Raw genomic sequence first — 24,641 nt, 5'->3', positions numbered from 1 at the left:
CACAGGAATCAGTTCTGCTGCGGGACGTTTGCTGTGCGAGTTTACGTTACGTTTCGCGATTATGTCGTCCAGCTGCTGGTCGTTTGCATTGGAGCAAAATACACAACGACCGTGAAAACTCTACAAATCAGCTCTTTGGAGGGTTATAGATGTTTACAAAAGAACTATTAAATTTACTAATCTGTTAAAATATGCAAAACGGAAGTGAAAATGTTTTTTTAAACACTTCCATGTTTTTGATGTTCGTTACGTTTGTTCTTTTTTCGGAGCTGGTGAGTAAATTTCAGTTGTTGTAAAGTGATAAGTGTAACGCGGATTAATTTTATTCCGGTTTCCAAAAAACGGAACCATTGGAAAGAGTATTCAAAAGTTTTTCAAAATGGCATGTCGGCTTTCATGGTAATCTTACTTTTATTTTTGTTAATCGTGATTGTTCTCGAAAAAAATCATTGGGATAGGTTGGCCGAGTTTTGTACGGAGTTGGTTGACCAAATTGTATATTTTAAGTTTAAATTTGATTTTATGGACCAATTTGCTTTAAAAAACTGAAGATTTGGCAAGGGATATGCAGCTGCGGAGCAAAGACTAAAATGTTCGTAACGAATAAGACAATAGACTTGAAACTGTATAAAAGGAAGAATGTCACATAAAACGCGTACTACATTTCATTGAAGCTCACAAAGGTCCCGCAAATTGTTGGCGAATTTTTTTCGAGTTGTCACTACAGCCGGGAGAGATTTTGGGCAGTCCACTAATAATCTTTATCTGTTGATGCATTTGATGTGTTTCACATTTGATTGTTAAGAAATATTTTCCTGATAAAAACTCAGGATTGAAAAAAATCTTGTATGTGTTCAATGAATACACCACGACAGAGTATCAAAAAGTCTAACCAAAACGAGTACAGAAATTCCGAAAGCAAAACTCTGCCAACCTGCCCCGGTCTCCCCTAGTCGTGGTTCGTGGATCAAACATCAGGATGTCATGAAATTTTATTTTGATGGTTACGTGAATTTGGTTGGCAACGCCATCAGTCCTAGGGTTTATTAATCCACGTGTTAGATTCAAGCTATTAAATTGTAAATGTGATGGTTGTGTTATGGTATTATATCATTGAAATGTGACACGCATTTAAATCTACTTCCTTCGCAATCGTTCGTGATCTTCTGTTTATTTTCGAATACTCTTATCACGTACCGATGATTGAGATGTGTAAAGGAAAGTATTTCTCGCGTAAGTTGAAGGATAGTTTGATATAACATAGTAGTGTTACTTCTTCAAAAAAACAGCAACGAAAACAACAAAAGTCAAATACCGATGTGTTAGCTAACACACTTATCGCGGAAAAACAGTGTTTTGAAACCGATTTAAAAAAATTTCGCACCCAACCCGTAATAGAAACTGTACATCAAAACTACCACATTGTTCTTCGACGTGACATTAAACTGTCATACGTTACTCTTCAATTTCTTTAAGATGAATTTCAAGTGAGTAAGCAAGCTTTAAAATGATCAGTAATAATTAACCTCACACATTCGTTCAGTATGCAATATAAACAATGTTTTATATCGATTGTTTGAAATTCTGTAAACAAATTTTTTTTGTCAATGAATCATGAGATCTGTATATCAGGAGAAAGAAATGCAATTATTCGTAGTTGTGAGTTTTCTTCCACTGACAAATTTAATTTTATTCATTTATTTGTCAATCCTCAATGATAAATCATACTGTTCCAGACAATAAATCTAAAATTTAATTGCCTAACTGACCATATTTACTCCAGCACCAGAGGCAATAAAACATTTTAATGTGCTGAAAAATTCTACCGTTCAAATAGCAAATCGTACATGTCTCCGATGTAATTCTTCGGATGCGACAATATTTGATTTGAACACCTACCCGTCCGAGTTTTACACCCAATTTCCCACCCCGTCAGTGTTCCAACTGCTGTAATCAATTGGGAACGTTTTTTTTCCTCTGTTTCGCGTCGCCATCGCAAGATAATGGCCGCACGACCACAGATGTACTCACCGGTTGATTGCTACTACGTACTAAGAAGTTTCAAAGTAAATCGCGACAGTAATTGACCGCAGGGGTCTCGGGTTGACGTAGATTAGAAATGCATGTTTAACCTCAGTGATTTTGATCGTAGTTTCCTTCTAGCTAGAAATGGCGAAACGATGAATTCAACCTATTGTTTGACAACCGGAACCTACGGAAATGCGAATGGGTTATCTGTGGGAGAGCCAAATTGATTGCTTTGATGCATTGATGTTTGATTTAGTGAATCTACCGTAAACCATAGCAGTAACATGTGGTAAAATGTCTAAAGAATTTTATAATTTATGGAAACTACCTATACAAAAAAAAATTGCTTTCAAAATTATTAACGTTTCAATTGTTTCAATATAGTAGTTCGACAGGTTTTTGAATCCACGATGTGTAACATAGGCAAAAGTTTATGGAAAATAACTCTTAATTATCACTTATCGCTTTCATATTGCTAGCTAGTAAGACTATTCGAATCTGTGGTCCAATCGATACACGGACGATCTTTGTGATCTAATGATTATCGGTTTAAATCCCGGTCGTTTGTTTTTTATTTCATTAGTTCTCTAGTTATGTCATTTTAGCACGTAAAATATGTTCAAGATAGTTTATGATTATCTTTCCACTAACTCACGAATACCACGCCGAAAGAACCGTTCATCTTCTGTAGCGATCCAGTTGTGTTTTCCGCATCTTCATAACTAGCGAAGTGCTGCTCAGCATGTGCGTGAGCCATCGATGAAAATAAATGATAATTTGAAGGGGCCAAGTCTGGTGAATATGACGGGTTGGGATACAGTTCTCATTCGAGTTCAGAAATGATGTTTTTGACAGCTTTTGCTGTAAATGATACAGTATGATACAATACAGTATGATTAAGATTTACTCAAACATTCTCACTCGAATGGTTAAAAAGTCACAAAAACGGAACTGGGATCCAGTAGGAGATTGGGAGTACCTATTATCTTTCTACGGACAGGACCTGCCAGTAGAATCCGGCGGGGAAAAATCTTAACCAAGAATAGATCCACTGAGTTCTTGTTTCCATTTCGTAAAAGGTGACAGTTGCAGGAGTTTGTTTTCTTCAGTTATCAAATTTTTTTCAACATTTTTTTCTGATTCTACTTAATTATTTCTTCAGTCAACGAAGAGTTTTTATTATATTATTTTCTTATAACACTAGGACAATAGTATTTCTTATACATTTCCTCCACCTAGCTTCTCAGAAAAGATTTATTTTGCATTTTTTTCTTCATCCATGTTATTGTTTGTTTTTCAAGATTATAAATTGAATGGTAGAAATCAACTATCGCGAAAATCCGTTGGTATAACAATGTTATTAACAGAGATAACATAGATCTGTATATTAAATAAATAGTAGGAAAATACTTGTTTTAATCAGCTATAAATGTTTAATCATCTAACTTCCGATAACCGATAGGAGCTGTTTCGTATTACACTCCAGATTTCTAGTAAATAAATTTATAATTTTTTTCTCGGTAGCCGGCTGTCTCGATCCAATTAACCGTTTTTTTGTGTGGTAAACAGTAATAATATAGTGGAAATAATATACAATTAAGACGCGCGTGAAGTCTGTTGACATTTATTTGGAAATTTAAAATGGTTTGATATAATCTTTAGAACACTTGATACACGTAGTGTCACGTCACTATCATGAATCAAATATTTTGCCTAAATCCTATGCACTCGTTTATACTGTAGCAATCAATTTCATTCAATGGAATCTAGGAAAGTTTTTATTCGCTCAGCGAATTCAGTTTTCACGAATAAGAACTTTGAATCGAAACTTTCCAGGACTACAGTATCGGACATTGTTGAAACGATCACTCGGAAAGTCGGTGAGTTTTGTGGTGCATCCGAGCATCTTGAAATCGGAACAAAAACTAAGTCACATTCATTTACGAACAAAACGTTCGTAAACCGAGTTAGTTCGTAAAAAAAAGTTTACGATGTTTAGAATTTACATGGTTCTTTGAAAAAGTTTACGTTATTTGGAATTTACTTCGTAAAAAAGTTTCTGCTATCAGTGTTTTAAAACTTAATCATATAGATATTTTTTTAATGGATTTAATGTGTAGGTACCGAAAAACAAAGTTTAAGGTCGTTCCAAAATACAAGATGGCGACTTCTGTTATATTCTAGAAAAACTCTTGCAATCAAAGTAAGGGTTTTCAAGTAATATCGATAAACCGCAAGTCACCATATTGAATTTCGAAACAAGCTCAAACATCGATTTCGTATATTTAATAATCAAATTTCATGCGAAACTACCCGTATTGTAAGGGGTTTCAAAGCATATCGATGAATCGTTTCGAAATCAAAGATAGAAGATCACCATCAAACATCGTTTTCCGGCATTTGTTGGTTAAATATTGTAAGCATTTTCAAGGAGTATCGATAAACCGGAAATGCCATATTCCATTTTGAAATGAGCTCATACATCGTTTCTCGGCATTCGCTCTCCAAACCTTCAATAAACCGGAAGTCGCCATCTTGGATTTCGGAACAACCTCATTGTTTGTTTTTTCTAATCATCAAATCTGTTTTAAAAGTATCCGAATTATAAGAGATTTCAATAAATATCTATGAACCGGAAGTCGATATTTTGGATTTCGAAACGAACTCAAATATTATTTTCCAGCTCTTACTCATCAAATCCGTTCCGAGAGTACCCATATTATAAGGGTTTTCAAGGTATATCGATGAACCTGAAGTTGCCATCTTGGATTTCGGATGGAACTCAAACATCGTTTTTTGGTACCAACACATCAAATCTGCTCCGAAAATATTCTTATTGTAAGAGTTTTCAAGGAAAATGAATGAGCAGGAAGTCGCGATCTTCGAGTTCGGAACGAACCCAAACATCGTTTTCCGGAATCTACTCTAAATACCCATATTGTAGTGGTTTCTATGGTAGATGAAAATAACAAACAAAGATCAAAATGATAACAAATTTTACTGTTATATCTAATCTTGATGTTTCTGTGCTGTAATAGCGATACTTGATATTTTCTTGATATTTCATCGAAGGAATCAAGAAATTATACGATATCTGTTTAGTATCCAAATTAATTATTATATCTTATTTCGTTATTGATGAGTTATTCCGATTTCCTTCAGTTCAATTGATCCAGTATCTTTCTTCAAAAAACATACTATTGAATAAACTGCATCAGAATCAGATAAGAGAAATGCTCATGACTATTCTGAATGCTAGAATATAAAATAATTGAAAAATTCGTCTTCTATAAATATTTTGTTTTTGCTCTGATATTACAATGACAGAATTTTATATTTCGTTGCTATTTTCTCATGGATACTTTGTTATAATTTTTGATATTTTAACTCCTATTCCAAACTAAATAATGTTAATATCTACCATTGAGATGTTTGGTTTTAATAATAAAATTTGTTATTGGTTTGCATACTACTTCTACCTGGGTATGCAAAAACCTTTTTCTCCGAAGTTTACGTTATTTAGGATGTGGTTTGTAAAAAGAGTTATGTTTAAGGAGGTAATGTAAAAAAAGTGTACGTAAACGGAACCATTTCTGAAATTTAAATTTTTCAATGTCAACTTCTCTTTCTGAGCAGCATAGTGGTTCTCAACTTGTTAAGAATAACCCTATGGTCTACCTGTTCCGGTGGTATAAGTCCACCAAACAGGCAAGCCGTGTGACATCCAGCGGTATTATTTCAACCCAGAATTGATCCACTGGTTTTCTGTTCCATGTCGTAAAAGGCCACTAATACCGAAGCTCACAAGTCACGGTGTATTTCAATACCGAATGACTGCAGGAGCCGAACATTTGTGGGATTTACCTTGCAGAGCTTAAAACTCCGTATCACAGTTAGACTGACTAATTGTAGGCATAGACATAAAATATGTCTATTTTTTGGCATTCATCATATTATACGAATTCCAGTGAAGCTAAAGTTTAGTTGCTTTCATAAAATACTTAGTTGTTTATAGTGTTAGTTCATCACGCTGCCAAACGAAGTGTGATATCCTGCATAATCTTTATCTCTCTTGAACACTAACGATTACGGGTCGTTTGTTGGTTCTGCAAAGCAAAAAGCTTTTAGTAAGACTTGTTGAGATGGCTACGAGACAGGACCTTATGAGATGGATGATGCAGTTGGGATTCGCCGTTGAAAATTCGGATGTTGGAAATTGTCAATCATCAACTATCTCGGCTAAAGCTGCTATCACAAATAAAAGATCCAGCTTTATCACTGTCAGCTAGTTGGATTCATTCTTGGGATACATGGCAGCTTGCAAACTTGCGCTCAGACAACAGCGTTTTCAGTTTCCGTTTCGTCTGAAAATGTCAAAATATCTATTGCATTTTTCCAAGCATCATTTCAGGACTACTATTCAGGGTGGTGAGTATTATTTTTTGTGATTTCTGTTAGTGCAATTGCGTATTTTATAACATCTGATAATTAACTGTACCGCATTGACGCAACTACGCATCCGGGTTTTTGGTTCTCCATACATAGTTGAATCTATGTATGGGGAGCTGAAATTGAAGGATATTCTATCTTCTCTCACCCAATGTGGTAAGAAGCTATAGTCAGAGGGATTCATCGTTCCTCCTGGAGTGAATCCGTCCTGTATTAACCTACCTCACCCACTTCACATTTCCCTTCCACGTTCCTTTTATCTTTCACTTCTCACCAGGAAAATGATGAGAAGCCACGGCAAGGCACAGATCAGCAAATAAATAATGTGCTGCTTGAGCCAATTAGTTCTGGTTTTGATTCCTAAAGGCTAATGGTGTTTTTTAATGAAAAACACTTGCGTCGGGTATTGCTCTGGTTTCTGCACTTTCAAGCAAGAGTAGTAACCCACTGAGAAATGGGGTCATTCATCGGACCAACTGTGGAACGTATGGGACGTCCATTGAACGCTTTTTCTTACCGGGAATGCAACACCGTCAGAAGATTACACTTCTGCTCGAATGTACCAAGCCGGAGCAATCAAGGACACCAATTCTAAAATAAAACGCCATTAATCATCATCACATCGCCTGAGACAATTGTTCAATCGGATCGCATCCTGAGCTGTGTTTCATCGCATCTCCTAACTAGTTTAACCAACAGAACAGTTCCACAAACTAGAGAAATTGTTGACTACTGCATGTCATAACAAACAAAATGTGATGAACTGTTCGAGCTGGGTTGATTGAAATTCAGAGAAACATCTCCCTAAAAAATATGAAAATTATTAAGACACTCAGTTTCTCCCTTGAATAGAAATGGTACCTTCTTCAAAACCTTAACCTCTCTCCAATAAGTTATATTTTATGGGCGCTGTTTCTGTGTAATTCGTCGATCAGCATCTTCATAAATACATCACTAGCCGATTCTTAGACTATGGAGTCTTTTGAAATGTAAAACCAAATTCCTCAAAAAAATGTTGAACTAAGCTGTAATCAAGATTCATTGAAAGGTCTAACGATTTTTTTAAGCTGTCGGACGTTGAATTAGACGTGTTCTACCTCTTGAGTTAAAAGTTGTTGAAGGAATTTTAGCCTTCCTGTCAAAGTTTAGCGCAAGAAATGCACTCAAATCACGCGTATATACAAGGAAATTATGCAGCTCGTGTTTCGGTTCACACCATATTGGCGAATAACACGTTCCGGTAAAAATTTAGCACTTGTAGTAACTGCAACGGGCAGATTTTCCATTACAGCGTGAACATTCACCTCTCCCCTCCGGAAAACGGCAGCTGCAAGCTACAATTATCGAAATAGGCAATCTCCGCAGACAGGTTTCAAAGCGTTTAAATAAATATTTATTTTAGAGCACAGCAAATCAACGTCATCGGAGAAATTAACGGCGATTTTGGCGCCCGTACGCAAATCACCATGCGAAAAACCGCGTGAAAGAGAAACATATTCTCGGTAAAGGTCTGTATAGGGAAGGTGTTTACGCTTTAATAGCTCAATAGTACCTAAAGTATAATCACGAGTAAAAAAAACATGAAGCGCGTGCAGTTTTGGAAATTATTATTCCAAGAGAAAAAAAGCTCTAAGAAGTTCTAAAATAATGACATAAGATTACTGGCGGTATTATTCTATACTATCAAATTAATTACAGTCGGAACCGTTAGAATTAACCGAGTCAGACGCGACACAAAAACACTTGACGGAGTAGAACACATTCGGATCGAACGTCGAACGCCGCAACCGACAATGGCAAGCAGGCAAGTGGAGTATTTGAATCACTTTATTTTACTTGAACTACGGGGTTGCGCGGATTCGATTCGATAATGGAAGGCTGCCAGACGTTTACAAACCACATTTAATTGGAAGTTGTGCGCAAATGGAACCCTCGGTACATGATTACTACCGCTGTCAGATTGCACTACTGACTACGACTTTCACACGGATCTCAGCGTGTGATTGACAAATAATGTGCTGTGCAGCATGTATCCTTGGCAAATAATAACACTAATAGTTTTTTTTAATGCGATTGAGAATGATACATCTACGCAATAAATAAAGATCTGTGCTCTATCTCAGTAATTGTAATATTTTTTTATCGAACGAAACAAAGCATTGTAGTATCAATTATGAAATGAGTTCGGTACGATCCAGTTTCTTATCAAGTTCGCCCTATAAAAAAGCCATTCAGTTCCTGGGTACCTCGATCCGATCATTAATTCTGAACAGGAGTTTTCAATGTTCAAATAAAAACAAAACAACACATTACGGTAGACTCCCGTCAATTCTGGAGGAGCTCGCAATCGAACCGCCTGTTGGTAGAAGCTGCAATTCCGAGAACAAAACAAACACTACAAGTGGAATGTCCGCCGGTACTTTTTCGATAACGATTCAGGGTCATTACGAACTAACCGCAACGGAGCCGAGTTTATTATTTTTTATTATTGAACGTTTGATTCTTACTCTCATCGAGCATACAGTGCACGTACTTTCACTTCCACACTGTCCAGTCATCGCTGGGAGCGGTTCAAGTTCGTAGCATGAGGAAGCTTGCAATTTTAAATTGATGATTTACAGATATTGTCTTCTTCCGATGACAATCATGAAAATGTAAAACATACATTCTTCCACCATTGATGGAATTGGATGCTCATTCTAATAACGGATGACACACTTTTTCCAAAATTGTTACTTAATCAAACATCAAGGAATTGGTAGTAAGCTATCACCGCAAACTTGTTCACTTCGTGTCTGCTTGAAAGTCGTTCTGTACATAAAAAAAACACTGATAGCCTTACGATTCTGATATTTCGTCGTAGAAAAATTATCACTTCAATTTTATACGTTCGATTTTTTTTTCAGCTTTTCGGTACAAACACGCAGAAGCAATCCGGTTCGAACTGATAATCGAATATTGTGTTAGCAGCAATTACCGCGAAGTAATTCGTATTTTTCTTATTTTCGAAACGAAAACAAAGTCAGTCACATACGAAAACGCGGTTATTTGTGGGTTAAATGTGGTTAACTGATTTCGAGAAAAATAAGTAAGGTTTATATTTTTATTTTAATATGTTTTGTTTTCATCTTTCCAATCATGATTATATTCATCCATATGCAAAATCCTGGGTTGTAGCATCGCGCCTTGGAATAGCCACATGTATGAAGTATGCGCACATTACAGGCGCATATCTAATAGAAGAATGTTTCCGTGAAAGAGAGGAGGGGGAAGGGTTTAGAACATGTTGATCAATTTGAGTAATATGTATATAATCACTTTGAAAATTTTTTGTTATAAAGTCGTTTGTTGGAAATTACCCATTTTGTAATTGACATAAATATAAAAAAAAAGTTTTCATAATATAGGGGAGACCGGGGATAAACCTGACACTTTGTCAAAAATCCATTTTAGCTAGATATTTACTTACGTTATCTCTACCGTTGTGTAGTTTCAACCTTCAACTACAATTCCCAATTTGTGATTTGGAAAAATATGCATTAGTGTTCGTACCAAGTCGCGCAGAAGGGACACCAACCCAAAATCTAATATTTCTGGGATAAATTGGACTCGTCATGAGCAGGGCTGGTGAAAGAGGTGGGTACAGTGGGTAGTACTACCCACCTGAAATTTCTAACGAAAAATAATAGTAATATTAGTATCATTTATAACAATAAAAATAATAAATAAAATCAGAATTATGAAATGCTAGTACTCAAGGTAAAGCAAGGATGTAAAGATATACAACAAAAAGGTGAGGCGTGACAAGGGTCATTGGAACAAGCAGAAATCTTTTAGTGACTTAACTTTTACCTTCAACCAAAGGGGTCGAGTTTAAGCACCTCATTCATGCAAATCACTCGAGTCTCTGGTATGCCGGAAAGTACCGAAAAAGGTCTTTTACCATTTACTATACGAACCAGTATAAGAAAAGTTACCAGAAGTTGTCAGTTTCTACTTGCGACAGCATTCTTATACACATTGAGTTCTTCACTGTGTGGATATTTTTCTCAATCTCTATACAGCTAGTTGAACATCAGAATGAAAGATTCGTTCGAACTATTCCTTATGCCCCCAGAGTCACAGCGTACTGGCTGTTTAGCCTAGGTTGTAAGCGGTATTCAGTAGCGCTGCACTCACCGCTACCTGATGGAAACCCATCATCCTTTTTTTACTTTTTCACTACTAGAGATAGTGAAGAATTAATTGTGTACGAGAATGCAGCCGCAAGTAGAAAGTAGCAACTTCTGATAACTATTCTTTTGTCGGTTCGGATAGTAAGTGGTAAAAGACCTTTCTCTGTACTTTCCGACATACCAGAGACTCGAGTGATTTGCATTGATGAGATGCTTAAGTTCAACTCCTCTTGCAAAGTTAAGTTAGTAAAAGATTTCAACTTGCTAAATTCAAGCTTGTCACATCTCGCCTTTCCATTCTTTATCTACACATAAATGAAATCACTCAAAATCTTTTGACGTAGGATTGCGTCTTTGTTTTCTATACCGGGGTACAAATTCAAAATATAGAAGTAAAACCATATAGACAGTGGTTAGGTTTTGAACATCTACAACTCAACCACGAACAATGTCTAATTCTCCCTGTTTTTCAAACCATTGTCATTCCTCTAATTGATATGACGGTTGCGTATACATAAGTTCACGGTTTCCATATGATTTCTGCTCTTCAATGAGTGCGCTCGCATTTGATAAAATTGTTCACAGAACACCAAATTCAGTGTCGAATCGACTTGCACTCCGTGCGGTTCGATACTGCCGTAGAGAAGGTTGCTTCCACATCGTTTAAAAGTTCAGGAACTTACTAGGAAAACCACATTTCTTGAGCAAAATTTCTTTATTTATTGTCAAAATTATTTATATTATACTTATAGAATGATTTGTCCATGGCCTTAAAATAGGCTTCAGTTGCGGCAATGACTCTCAGATCATCAAATGACAAGTAGTCGCTGGGGGCTAGGTTATTGAGAATATGGTGGGTGAAGAAACAAATCGGTGCCCAATACGTTCAATTTGGCCATTATTTGCATTGACTTGTGGCACGATGCATTGTCTTGGTTAAAGATGATTTTTTCTGCTCCATATGAGGTCGTTTTTTACGATTCCATACTTTACACTCATTAATAACTCCTAACGCAATAATAACTAAAAACATTTGTTGGTACTTCCTTTTCAAGATAGTCGACGTTAATTATACCTCGAGCATCTAAAAACTGACGCCATACATGTTGTGCTTTCCCCGTCTAAATGTTGAAACAACTCCGGAGAAAAAAGATAGATCCATGTTTCGTCCACTGTTTCATACCAACGCAATATATTCTTTTTATTGCGACTAAACATTGCCGACCAGCTCTCTGGATTGTTGATGCGTTGTTGCTTTTGATAGATTGTGAGCGGACGAGGCACCTATTTGGAAAAGATTTTTTTTAATGCCCAGATTTTCGCATACGATCATAAAAGCACTTCCAGTTCAGTCGGACTTTGATTTTGTGTTCATCCATAACGATTATCAAAACTAGCTCACATTTTTTCCGGATGACTGCTTAATTTATTCACGATAAAATCAGAATACCACAAATCTTTGTTTTTAATCTGAGTGCAGGTAACACTTCTTAAACCATTGCTGGACTTGCCCGGTTTTTCCTTATAGGAAGCAATGTTTTATCAATAAACGGAATTCGTTATTTTAAAGTTTTCGTAAATCAAAAAGTAACGTCACTTATATGCTGGTAAGTTTAGTGTTTGTGGTACGATTGACGTGAAAATTTGACACTTGTCTTCTGAACGATGATGATAGTTTGATATTACAAACGTCATCTCAGTCGGTCCCGGGACTTTTTTTAACAATGTGCTATGCACATCAGCGGCTGGATTTGTTTTGTGTACCGTTCGATTCGCCCGGGTTTGCGTTTCAATGCATACGGCGCTGGTCTTATAAGCCAGTTGTCATATATTCGAGCCCCGACCTGGAAGGATTCTTAGTGTCAGTAGGATCCATAGTACTAGCCATGCAATGATTCTGTACACTAAGAATCGGATGCGAAGTCTGTTGAAACAGAAAGGCCAAATTCCACAAAAGGAATGTAATGCCAGGACTTTGCTATCTAACGAACAAACTGTCCCTCAATCCTCGCAGGAGGAAAATGGAAACTCCTCTCCCCCTAGAAAAAGGGTGACAACGAGATCCAATACAAAAAAAATTTCATCTAAAATCTCAGCTAAATCGGCCACGTAAAGCATGTACGCAAATAGGCCTGAATAAAATATCTTTTAAATAAAAAAACATATTGTGTGATTGGTAAATTCCATGACATGAAATTCATTGAAACGAGAAAAATACTGATTGTGACACCGTGGCCGACTTGAACCGAGAATCATTGAATCACAAAGTATGTCCGTTAATCGACTGAGCCACAGAAGCACACATTTGCTTGGTTGGTAAAAGGTACATATAAATGCATACAGTCGCACTTGCTAGCCGAATGCAAATTACAGTCAAACCCAGTAAAATTCAAGCTAATCGAACATTACGTCATTACAAATGAAATTTTCCGTCATTTGACCAATTAGGTCTTTATATATTGCAGTGTATGAGGGATTGGGTCACCTGTAACCTATTTGATCATGTACCATAACGTCAACTCCAATAGGGGTGTCACACGAGCTTCAGAGAAAGCAAAATTATTTTTTTTGGGTTCATGAAAGATTACATGTACTACTGTCTTGTAAAATCTTCTATGGTCTTGTAGAATCCATTCTGATGACAAACTTTGAACAGCCAAGTAGCGTTAATTAGCACCTGAACCGGACGTTTTACCGAACAACACCACTTCGATGCGTAGCTACAACGACATTGCTTGAACTTTGCAGAGTGCCGCTAACTTCGTTGTTGTACAAACTCAGATCTGGCATTGATGCGTGTCTTTCTCGGGGTAGTTATTTACAGTTCTACCACCGCAAACGTAAACATGTTGAACACCTACCATTTGCTGCTGGTCTTGATTAAATTACTCACTGGGAACTGAATCGGAAGATCAAATCTGCTGCGATACGCAGCTGCCACGTGATGAAATTTGCTTCAATTTAAAGTTGGATGCGCTTTCGATCAGTCATGATTCGTTTGGGTTGAAAAATTGTTAATTTCATTTGATTTTTCTTTGGATGCTATGCGGTCGACCAGACAGGAGGAATGCATTTTGAAGTTAGTTAGATTTATTTCCTGCATCGATTATGGATCAAAAATCTCAATAATCAGAAATTGCTATGGACGAAAAACATCCATCATCACTGGGATTGTTTACAGTTCAAAACCATGCTGCAAATCAAATTCTTAATATTCTTCAAAAGAGACTCTACTTTGTCTGTAGCATAAACAAAGCAGATAGAGCGCTCATACGCACTACCACTTTCAGTGCCAGCTGCCTGTTTCGTTCCATTTTCACTTCTTTTTGGATACCTGCGCTCTATTTACGACTAAAAATGGAAGCTATTTTTATTTCGGAACATGTACTGGTATTAAGCACGAGAGATAGGGAAGAACCGAAAATAGTGACACGCTAATGGTTTCACTTGATTGTTATCCTGTGGGAAATATTGCACGATTTGTGGGAAGCTACTAACTAATTGCTCGAACGATAATATTTGTAAAACTTGTATATTATTTTTTACAGTTGGATTGATCTTACAAAACTAACCCAAATTATGTTATGAAATCTATGAATCGTAAATTCTGATTCTGCATCTAGGCCCCGACTCTTGATGTTGCAACAAACTTGAATAAGAAAAATGCTCTATTTTCTACTTAAAGACTGTACTCGAAATAAAGTGTAACGCTTTACTGCATGAGTAAAAGTTGATCGAATGTGAGATGAAGCCAGTTCAGATTGTTTACATGTGCAAAATTTAAGCACAATCTATCACGTGATTATCGATATTGGTTCCAAGCGAAACGTTCTTCGATAAAAAGAATGTGAAAGCGGTCGTGGAATCCTAGCGTAAGTCGCACAGGTTGATCGTAAAACAAAGAGAATCGACCATTCGACCGTATCCCGCCTGGTGAAATTATTCAAAAACGACCCAGACGACCCAGCGCACAGTGATGCCGAAGTGGCATAAATCCCTTTTTTGAACTCTCAAATAAGTGAAGAATCACAGTTTTAAGTAGAAAATTTTTTTTGAATAAGAAATAACGTCTACATTCCTTGAAAAATATTACAGAAATATAGGCTAGACCTTTATATGATGATAATATTTTACTATTTTTTTCTTATTTCTTTATTTTAATAATTTAAACTGCTTATCAACTAAATTTTGTTTTGAACAGTTGTTTTCGTTGATTTGAGCCATTTGACAAATAAAGTTCTATTGAAAAGGTGCTCTTTATTCGGCAATTGGAAACGTTGGGATCTGTTGAGCCGGTGTTCAGATTCTCGTTCTGTTCCTTTTTGTATTTTGTTGCTCGATTCATCATATAACTATTCTTTGAAAAAACTACACGAGTCGGATAAACCAGAATTTGTATAATTTTTGAGTATCTGAAAACTATTTTATTTATTTGATACTCGGTAATTATCTTCAGGATCGACTCGGAGATATAATCGAATGCAGATTGTCAAGACTCTTACACAATTAATTAAAATGAAAGATTCAATGTCAATACTTATTACGATGAAATAATCCCGATCTTCATTGACTAATTTTTTATTTATTTATTTGTTTATTTATTTATCCATTTAATTTTAAATTAATATTTTATTTTATTTATTTATTTATTTTTTTTTATTTATTTATTTATTTATTTATTTATTTACTTATTTATTTATTTATTTATTTATTTATTTATTTATTTATTTATTTATTCCATTATTTCATCAAGCTATACAATAAGTCCTAATGAATATATCAGTCATGTTATGAAATATTCGATCGCAACACTTTCTTCATAAACTTATGTGACGGTTCATCAAAATCGAATAGATATTCAACAGTGGAAAATGTTCAATATAACTATAATATAACAGTTAGTGGTGCCATAAGCTAATATGACCTACAAATTGGAACAGTATCGAGCATAACTTAGAAAATATTGTACGATTTTTTATGACGGTTTGAAAATTTGAAAATTCTGCATCTTGTAATGCTAGAACCGGAAGTCGGGCTTGTATATTTTTATGGGACTGTCAGATTTGAGTTTTATTTTATGAAAATCTAATATGCGCTATTTGGCTCTAGACTATCTTAATCTGCAAACTAGAGAAATTGATTTGCCAATTTACTAATATTCATCACATTGTTACTTATGAACAGAGCTGCAAATTGTCAGTCATGTCAAATGACCTTGACAGACTGACTAAAATCATCGTCAACTGTAATCGGTACGGTCAAAGTGTCTGTCAAATGAGATACTCGATAGTTCAATAACCAAGTAGAAGTATACTCAGTCAAAGACAGGTGACGCATTTTGTTCTCTCTCTCATTCTCCTATTCCCTGTTGAAGTAAAAAAATTCCATGAGATTACTAACATAAACATAAATTGATAAAGTTAATTGTTCTTTGTCAAAAATCATCGGATTTCGGAGTTGGTGTAGATGAATTTAATTCAATGTTTATGCTGTTTGATTAATATTTAGTCACATCGTAATCAAGCAGTGACAGGAGAAATGAAGATACACCCAAACCTCCATTTACGAACCTTATATATGTATGTATGTATGCTTACACACTCAGTCGTTTGCGTATATGTGTATATATTTGTACTTATAAATGATCGCTTTTACTTCACCAATATTTATATGTATCAAGAATTACAAATATTTGCACACATGCGTACGTATATTAATACATATATGCATATATAAGTTACGTAAATGGAGGTTTGGGTGTAATATCAATCGCATCGGCAATCAATGAGCGTCCTGGTGAGTATAATATCAAGAGAATTTAAGTTATGACAGATCGACTCTCAGACACTCAATATATGATGATTGGTAGAGCCTGGTTGGCAGCAGTCTAGTGACATAAACTTTCCAATCTTCGTCGTGCAAAGGTGCTAGTTGATAGTGACATTTAGCTGCTCTGCTTATGAAGAAAACTCTCTAAATTGACATTTTCACTCTCAGCACCCTATCTCCGGAACCAGAAGTTGGATCTGAATTAAATTGTTATGGTATCTGATGACCTCTCACTCGAATCTAGGATGGTAAAAATCGGTTGAACCATCTTCGAAAGAAGTTACTGACATTATTTTCACTTTTTGATGCATATCGCTCATTAATTACGAAATCGGATGTCAAACCCAAATGAAATTCAGGAACTTTGTATGGGATTATAAAACTTTTCATTTGAATCTAAGTTTGTGAAAAGTCATCTTATAGTAAATTTAGTGATAATGTTTTCACTTTGTTGGTGCATACCATCCTGTAATTCCGGAACCGGAAGTCGGAACGAAATGAAATTCAGGAACTTTGTATGGTATCAATTTTATTTGAATATAAATTTGTGAAAATCGATTCAGCCGTCTCAGAGAAAATTAAATGCGATTGTTTTCACTTTTTTGGTGCATATCACTCTGTAACTCCGGAAATTCAGGAACTTTGTATGGGATTGTAAGACCATTCATTTGAATCTAAGTTTCTTTGAAGCCATCTTATTGAAAATTTAGTGATAATTTTAATACATTTTAGGTACCGGAACCGGAAGTCAGATCCAAATGAAATTCAGGAACTTTTCATTTGAATCTGAATTTACGGAAGTCGGCTTAGCCGTGTCCGAGGAATTTGAGTGTCATTATTTGTCACACACTCACATATACACTCAGAAATTTCCTGGGGTCTCGATTGAGAAATCATTTTTCGCTGTGATTGTATTGCTTTTTTGATATGAGAAAGACAAAAATAAAAAGATAAAGATAAAAAAAACACGAAGAAGCATGCCGCCAGATTCACCTGCTGCAATGAGACAAATTCGCCAAAACTTCGTCCAATAGCAAGATTCTTGCCGATTGTAAAGAACTAGTTCTGGGAAATAGGTTTCCAAAAACGACCAGAATTTGTAGAAACAGTGGTTGAAAGTAGGTAAAAAAGATGGATTTAGTGTCTTACTGGATTTGTTGTATAATGTTAAGTCCATTGTGAGAGAATTTAGCCTAGTGGATGAGATTGAATAAACGAACTTAACAAACTGTATTTAATTATTTCAGAAGAATTTGAAGAATATATTTTTCTGCTGTATTTTTTTTGAGGACAGTCTGTAGCTACTCACACTACGGAATGGAAATTCCGAACGCACGCAATCGGTTCTGAAATCCTCTGCGACTAATCTATTTTCACCTACATCAAGAAGAAAACAGAAACAATTTCTCGCGGTTCACATTCGCTTGCACCATATGGTTGCAGTTTAGATTCCACTTTACTGGGGAAATGCAAATGCACCCCTGCCGGGAGCACTAGACTCGGAGCACGAAGGTCTGTGCAATCAGTCGCTGATGTGATGGGAAACTAGTAAGCGTAAGTCATTCACCTTGCCCTGCCCCAAGCAAAGCGAAGTTTCGCGTTTTTGAGTGGAACTTCTGCTCTACAAAGAGGGCCGCGATACTGCCGCGAAGTTGTCTACTAATTTTAGAACTGTGATTCTTTTCACGATGCAGCGATGGTTGGAGTTCGTGCCGCGTTTTCTTACGCATCTTTCAAAGTAAGTCTTCAATTTAATTTCTCCCTTTACGATTATGTAGTGTAGTGGCTCTGTAGGGATATCTAAGACAACACCGAACATCACAAAATGTTCCGGTTGGCGAGCAGCTTTCAACCTCATTTCTAATTTTAGCTCGAAATAAATAAACAATTGATGGTAGCTGGCTGACCTTACCACAATGGAAAACACCATCGAAAAAATAAAAAGTTTCTGTTGTTAACCCTTATTACAGGTTTCACCTTGATATGCCATCACCCAATGCGGAACTGTAACGTTTCCTGATATTCATGTTACCCTTCTCTGTTCGCTTCTTTACACCTTGCAGCCCAACACTGAGCTCTCGGATACGGGCACTCAGGATGAGCATGGAACAGGTGCCCACGGTGACAACTCTGCTGCGGGCCTCGCGAGATGCCAACGAGCACCTACTGAAGGAAGTATTCCGGGACATCTTGGAGAATGGCATTTCTCGGGAGAATCTCAACTCAACCGATCGCAGTGGACGGGTAAGTGTTGTAGCACTTGTTGACTGATTGGTCCGGTACCTACATCCCATTTTCCGATATAAACTTCCCCCCTTGGTCCCCCTTTCGGGTGGCCTGTTTTGGTCGAGATGGTTACGAGCTAGCACCATCTCATTGAGGCCAATAAATTTTGTTCCATTATCAGTAACTCTCCCATATGAATATCTTTCGCACATAATCCTCCGGCGCGCTATGAAGCATGGTAACGGGGACGATGGATTGGCTTTTTTTTGCAGCTACGCTACGAATGTCACATAGGAAAATAACTAGGTCTAGCATTAATGGATTGAGCTTTTATGTGTGTCATTTTTGTTACGGAAATCGTTTGCTTCGTTAGGCTGATGGTCTGCCAACCATCGCCTGACAGAGAAGCAACTGTTTAGCTTCCGGCTATTTCGGAACTTCAATAGAACTAAAACTGCTATCGATGATTGGGTCGTTCAAGACAAAACATTTTGATTATTTTTTTCAAGAAAATACATTTTGCGACACAAAAATTTGCTTACTATTTACTTTTCTAATTTAATTATAAAATTTATTAATTAATTCGCAGCAATCTGAAAAATGATTATAATGCGAGCTCGATACAGCTTTTCGTTTTATTTTGACAGTCCGTTTTGTTAAGGTGTATGGCATCATCAATAAAAACCTGTTTTAATCCACCCAGTGGTTTAATGATGCCTTTCTTATATTATTCATTATCTCCGATATACAGGGCTGTGCAAAGAAACCTTACACAATTTGATCTCCGGTTACACTATAACCAAACAAGAGAGGGAGAAACCGAACACGGCACCGGAAAGTAGAAAAAAATAAAGTTTGCTTTTCTCTAGTAGTTTTCCATCATGGAGAACTGGAGAGTCGCTCACCGCGCTTTTGTTTATAACTAATTTTTGAAGAATCAGTCGTACGTTACAACTGTTCGTGAGTTTAAAAAACATTTTAAATAATGTTGGACTGTCCGGACACCAGGGAATGTTGAACGTGTTCGATCCGTCCTTGTGAAGAGTCCCGCGCGGCCAAATTTCTCACAGTTCTTTCCATCGAATGGTCAGACAAGATTTGTCGTTTCATTCATAGGAGGGCTCCCTATTTCATCTCATTTGTAAGCACGTTACCTTAAAAACCTGATTTAGCCACCAAAATCACTGCGGTTTTTTCATATTTCTGTTTAATTCGCCTTGCTCCACATTGGGAATTGATTCACATTCCTTGGAAATTAAAATAATAATTAAAAAATCAGCTAAAAACACTTCTGATATGTTCACTACTGTGCTCCTAATTTCAACTCAAAGGTTTTGTATTCATTCTATCGTTGGCCTTTTATTCATCCCATAAATTAGCAATGGCGACAACAATCAAAACCAAAATATTGCACTATTACACTCTCAGGTTCAAAATTTTAGAATTTTCTTTAAAAAGGGCCCAATGCCAACTATGACACAACACATGATATTTAAAAAAAGAACAGTTTGGAATCATTTCGACGTTTAAAATTTTTTGGATCGTTTTTATTACCTTTCGTTTCAAATTTAAAATTTTACTCTGCGGTTGATTTGGAGAATTAAAAAAAAACAAAAAAAGAATTGTTACTATTTAGGCTTTAGCTCTTCTAAAAACAAAATGTAGAACCAGAGATGCCATTCATACAGATTTATCTGTATTGTATAGATTTTTGCGTTCGCGTTCGTTAAATCAGATTACATATTTTCTAAATTAATTACAGATTTGTAAAGGTTCATAAAAAGTGAGAAGTAAAACGTTACACTTTTCTATCTGAGTATCTATTAGTATTTGATTACAGTACTTTTTTAAAAGTTTATTAATCAACGGACAAATCACATTTTAAAATGGAAATCTTTTGTGCAAATGTTTGTTGATGAACACTGATAAACATTTACATTAAAATTTAAAACCAATTTGAATTTGATTTGAATTTGAATTTGATTCATTTTATTAGCGAAAACAGATAGAGCAGATACATATATTCTATGAAAATATCTGGCATCTCTGGTCACAGCCGATGAAACACACGCATTTAACAGTGTTATGGTGACGTACACTGATAAAAATTTGCACGATCGATCCATATGTAAACACCACTTCAATATAATATGCTGTTTCATATCAATACATAACCAAAGCGATTTGTTTCAAGATTTCATGTGCAAATTCACTAAGATGCGAGATTAGATTATTTTTCACTTAACTTTGATGTGTTTTTCCTTTGGATGTGATGTGTTTTGCTATTGAATCGAACTACATGTGTTAAACACTTCATTTTCTAGTGAGAATGAGTATAGCACAAATGTATGTGCAAAACACTTGATTTGGTCAACTCTGTTTCAATTGAAATCTATGTGGAAAACTATGTGACATTCACATCAAATGCATATAGAATCTAGAGGTAACGATATATCTGATCGTTTTTAAGTGCATTTCATATAAACGTAGCATTATTTCCACTAAATATCAACAGTTTTTACATTCATTTTATAAGTTAAGTGTTTATTTTTATGAATTTCATGTGTTCTACAAGCAGTGATAGATCGAATGCTTTGCACATGATGCTAGCGTGCAAATTATTTTCAGTGTATAGCGGAAAGAAACCAGTGCTTCTAGATTTGCCACAATGGTTATTTGATTAGTATTTAACACGCTTTATTTGGTAATATTTGAATCCGAAAGAGTTTTATTTATATATAAATATCAATGATATAATTGAACTAATGTCACGCTTACCAAAAAATACTTGTTGATGATAATTTTAAGAAGAAAAAATAAATTTTTTTTATCATTATGAGAAAACTTGGCAACCTTGCGATACGAAATGAGATGAAAACAAAGCGCAATCAAGTGAATTAAGTGCAAATTTTCATCTCATATTTTTCATTGCTTTTATTGCTTACCAGGTAATTTCAGAAGTCTTTATTCGTTGAATAAACAAGTGGAAAGTTAACATTACTAACTGTAAAATCATCCAACATTGAATAGTGGTGTAATTATGTGGAATAGTGATCATGTTTTGAGACGAATCGATAAGTAAATATTCAGAAACATGATGAATTGTAAAACTTCAGACGAAAGTGGTTCCTAAATCTAAAAGTGAGTTTATTTTAAATGAAAAAAGCGATCGTTGAAGGTTTTTTAACTATTTTTTTCAACTGGAAAGTGTGGCAAAACCTAGAATGAATGTTTTAAAACGTTCCACAGTTTTGTTCAGGTACGTTTAAAGATATGATTAATGTTCAAAGTTATGAGGTGAAGGAATGAGATGGAAATTGGAGTTGAGATGAAATAGCGAGCCCTTACTCTATACTTTCTCTATCACCCAGTAGTTGAAACCGATGGACTAATGACTAATGTGTCATCGCGATATTTACATCGATCATCGTTAGTGTCAGGTTCCCTTGTGCAATCCTGTGTTGCAGCGGGGTTCATCAGATTACTATAAATTTAAAAAGTTTAGTAAAAATCGATTCAATCTTGTATGAGAAAACAAGGTGAGCTCGATTTTAAAGATGTTAACCAGTACTCCAGTATTTCCGGAACCGAAAACTGGATACCAGTGTGGTGAAATTCGGTTCATTCCACCATCAGTTAATATGATCAACCAATTAGAACATTTTTGCGCCGAATAATGAAGATTTTTTACGATTTTCTAGTATGGTTTGAAATTTTAAAAACATCACCTTGTAACTCTGGTGAATATGGGAGCAATTGTCTTTTAAAGGTTAATATTAACTGAAAAAAGGCAATAAAACTAGCGCTATCTATGTGTTAGGTCCGGGACTTTTCAGCCCATGTGTTAAGTTATAAAACTGGTACTTTTGAAATCGACATTTTAACACTAAGCACTCCTCCGGATCCGGAAGGTGGATTTGAATGAACCAGTTCTATAAATATTATAGAGCTAGTGCAACACGAGATTTCTTCTCCTAGAAATGTGGGCCTCTGAAGTTTCGTGGTGGTTAAAACTTCACTGCCGATGTAGTCTTCAGTACCTGATCCAAAGAACAATGTTAATAACCTTTGATACACTGATGATAATTATAAATAACAATAAGAATATGTGTCTGCATTGTAACATTTGTTATACTCAGTATAAGTGTAGTAAACTGATAGTAAAATACATTTTTTGGCTACTCTACTTCATTCATCAATATAAACCCACGATTGGGTCGACAAATAAAGTTTTGCCCGGGCGCAAATTTTCCTAGGTGCGCCACTGGAGCAACACAATTAGTCTAGCGCATCTTTAATTTTCAATTTCTTTTTTGTAGAACAATTTATTTACTTTTAGCTCAGTTTTGCAATGCCTGAGTGGAAACATATATTGGAGAAGCCAAATGAATCACAAACTCACAGAAAAGATTATTTTATGGAAAAGGATGCGCTCAGAGACAGGACTCGAACCTGCGTTCTTATGCAATCCGTCCGTACTCGTTTTACCGGCAACCTGAGCTGTGGTAGACACAGTTCTACCACAAAACTGGGTTGGTTAGCGTATATCGAACAACAGTCTTTAATCCTAGCCGCCTCACGACCAATACCATATATCCACTTAATCATTGCAAAAGTGAACTTAATTACGTCAAACCAACACGGAACGACCGAAATTAGCTCTGCGCCTAATTCGTATTACTGTTTTTGAATTAGTTGATTTTAACAACAAAATTTCCAAAATAACTATAAAATTAGTTAAAATTGAGAATTTACTTTGCTGAAAAAAACTCTTATTTTTAGAGAATGTGTTTAGTTGGCGAATATTCGGGACACAAACCAGCAATATTTCAACCCAACACGAAATTCTCATTGACAACTAATTTCGTTATTGAAATCAGAAAATTTGTTTCTATTTATCTATCACCGTCATTACTGAAGGACAGCACAAAGAAAACAAAAATGAAATTGGTCTTATTAACAAGTTTATTGGCCAAAAACTCATGAGAAGTGTCAAAGCAAAACAATCCATTAAAAAGCTAAAAGGGACAGTTTTGTTGAAACTGCTTGCAAATTGTTTAGATGTTTTTCGCATGTGCTACGATATATCCAAATATAAAATTCTAAACCGATATGTAAAATGACGTGAACTGTTAGTGGAAAGTGTATTTATTCAGAATTTTTGCGCATTTTAAGCGATTGTGCGTAATAGTGTTTTTACGCGGAACAGTGAAATGAGTTTCGAATGTTGCACTCTAATTGTATATGTCAAATGATGTTTTTGTATCTTCCAACATTCCGGGCTACGCCGTCCGATGCACTACTTGTATTCGGTTTTTGTTTTCCGAGTGCTCAAAGTTTTCAGTGAGTGAGTCGCGAAGTCAAATGAAGAAAACAGCGATTTGGAAGTAAAATTTTCAAAAAGAAGTTTATGTTTCGCTTATGTCTTTTTCTCCAATACAACATCGTATTTATACCTGCCAATATAGAAAAGATAACCGGGACTGAAATATTTTTCGGTAGTAGTGTGCCATCTAGTGGCTAGTACTCATTACGGTGTTAACGTTTTTTCGGTGACAGAGCGCCATATAGCTGCAAATTGCAGAAACCAATTCAACCATTTATGTTGGTTGAAAACAACGTTTTATTTCTCTAATTCAACTAAAAAATTAGTTGAATGGATATGAAGTGTGCCTTAGCTAAGAAATGACAGCACGTTTAATTGGTGAATTCAACTAAAAAAGTAGCCATTTCAACAAATATTTTATTATTATTATTATTATTAAGGGAACTAGAATTAAAAAATCTAAATGAGCAAAAGTAAGATTTTTTTAGTTGTCTCAAAAAATGACTAACTAAAATCAGAAAATCAACCAATTTTTTCGTCAAAATGCTGATTTCGGTCTTCCCGTGAACTAAAAATTAGAAAAATCATATTTTTAAGCAATTGTATCA

The 24,641-nt window shown here is 35.6% G+C and overlaps 1 protein-coding gene across 3 annotated transcripts in view; it reads left to right on the top strand.

The window, feature by feature from the left end:
* LOC131434795 (uncharacterized) overlaps positions 1-24,641 on the top strand; it is a 76,310-nt gene that overhangs the window by 27,244 nt on the left and 24,425 nt on the right. For all 3 annotated transcript variants that reach the window (XM_058601947.1, XM_058601944.1, XM_058601946.1), the window contains exon 4: positions 18,545-18,725. In XM_058601947.1, the coding sequence (XP_058457930.1) occupies positions 18,545-18,725 (181 nt within the window). The remainder of the gene's footprint in view (positions 1-18,544; positions 18,726-24,641) is intronic.

This window comes from Malaya genurostris, chromosome 3 (genome assembly GCF_030247185.1).
Source record: "Malaya genurostris strain Urasoe2022 chromosome 3, Malgen_1.1, whole genome shotgun sequence".
In the NCBI taxonomy this organism is placed as follows: Eukaryota; Metazoa; Arthropoda; class Insecta; order Diptera; family Culicidae; genus Malaya; species Malaya genurostris.
Note: the sequence above shows the minus strand (reverse complement) of the source record. Positions and strands in the feature narration are given on the sequence as shown.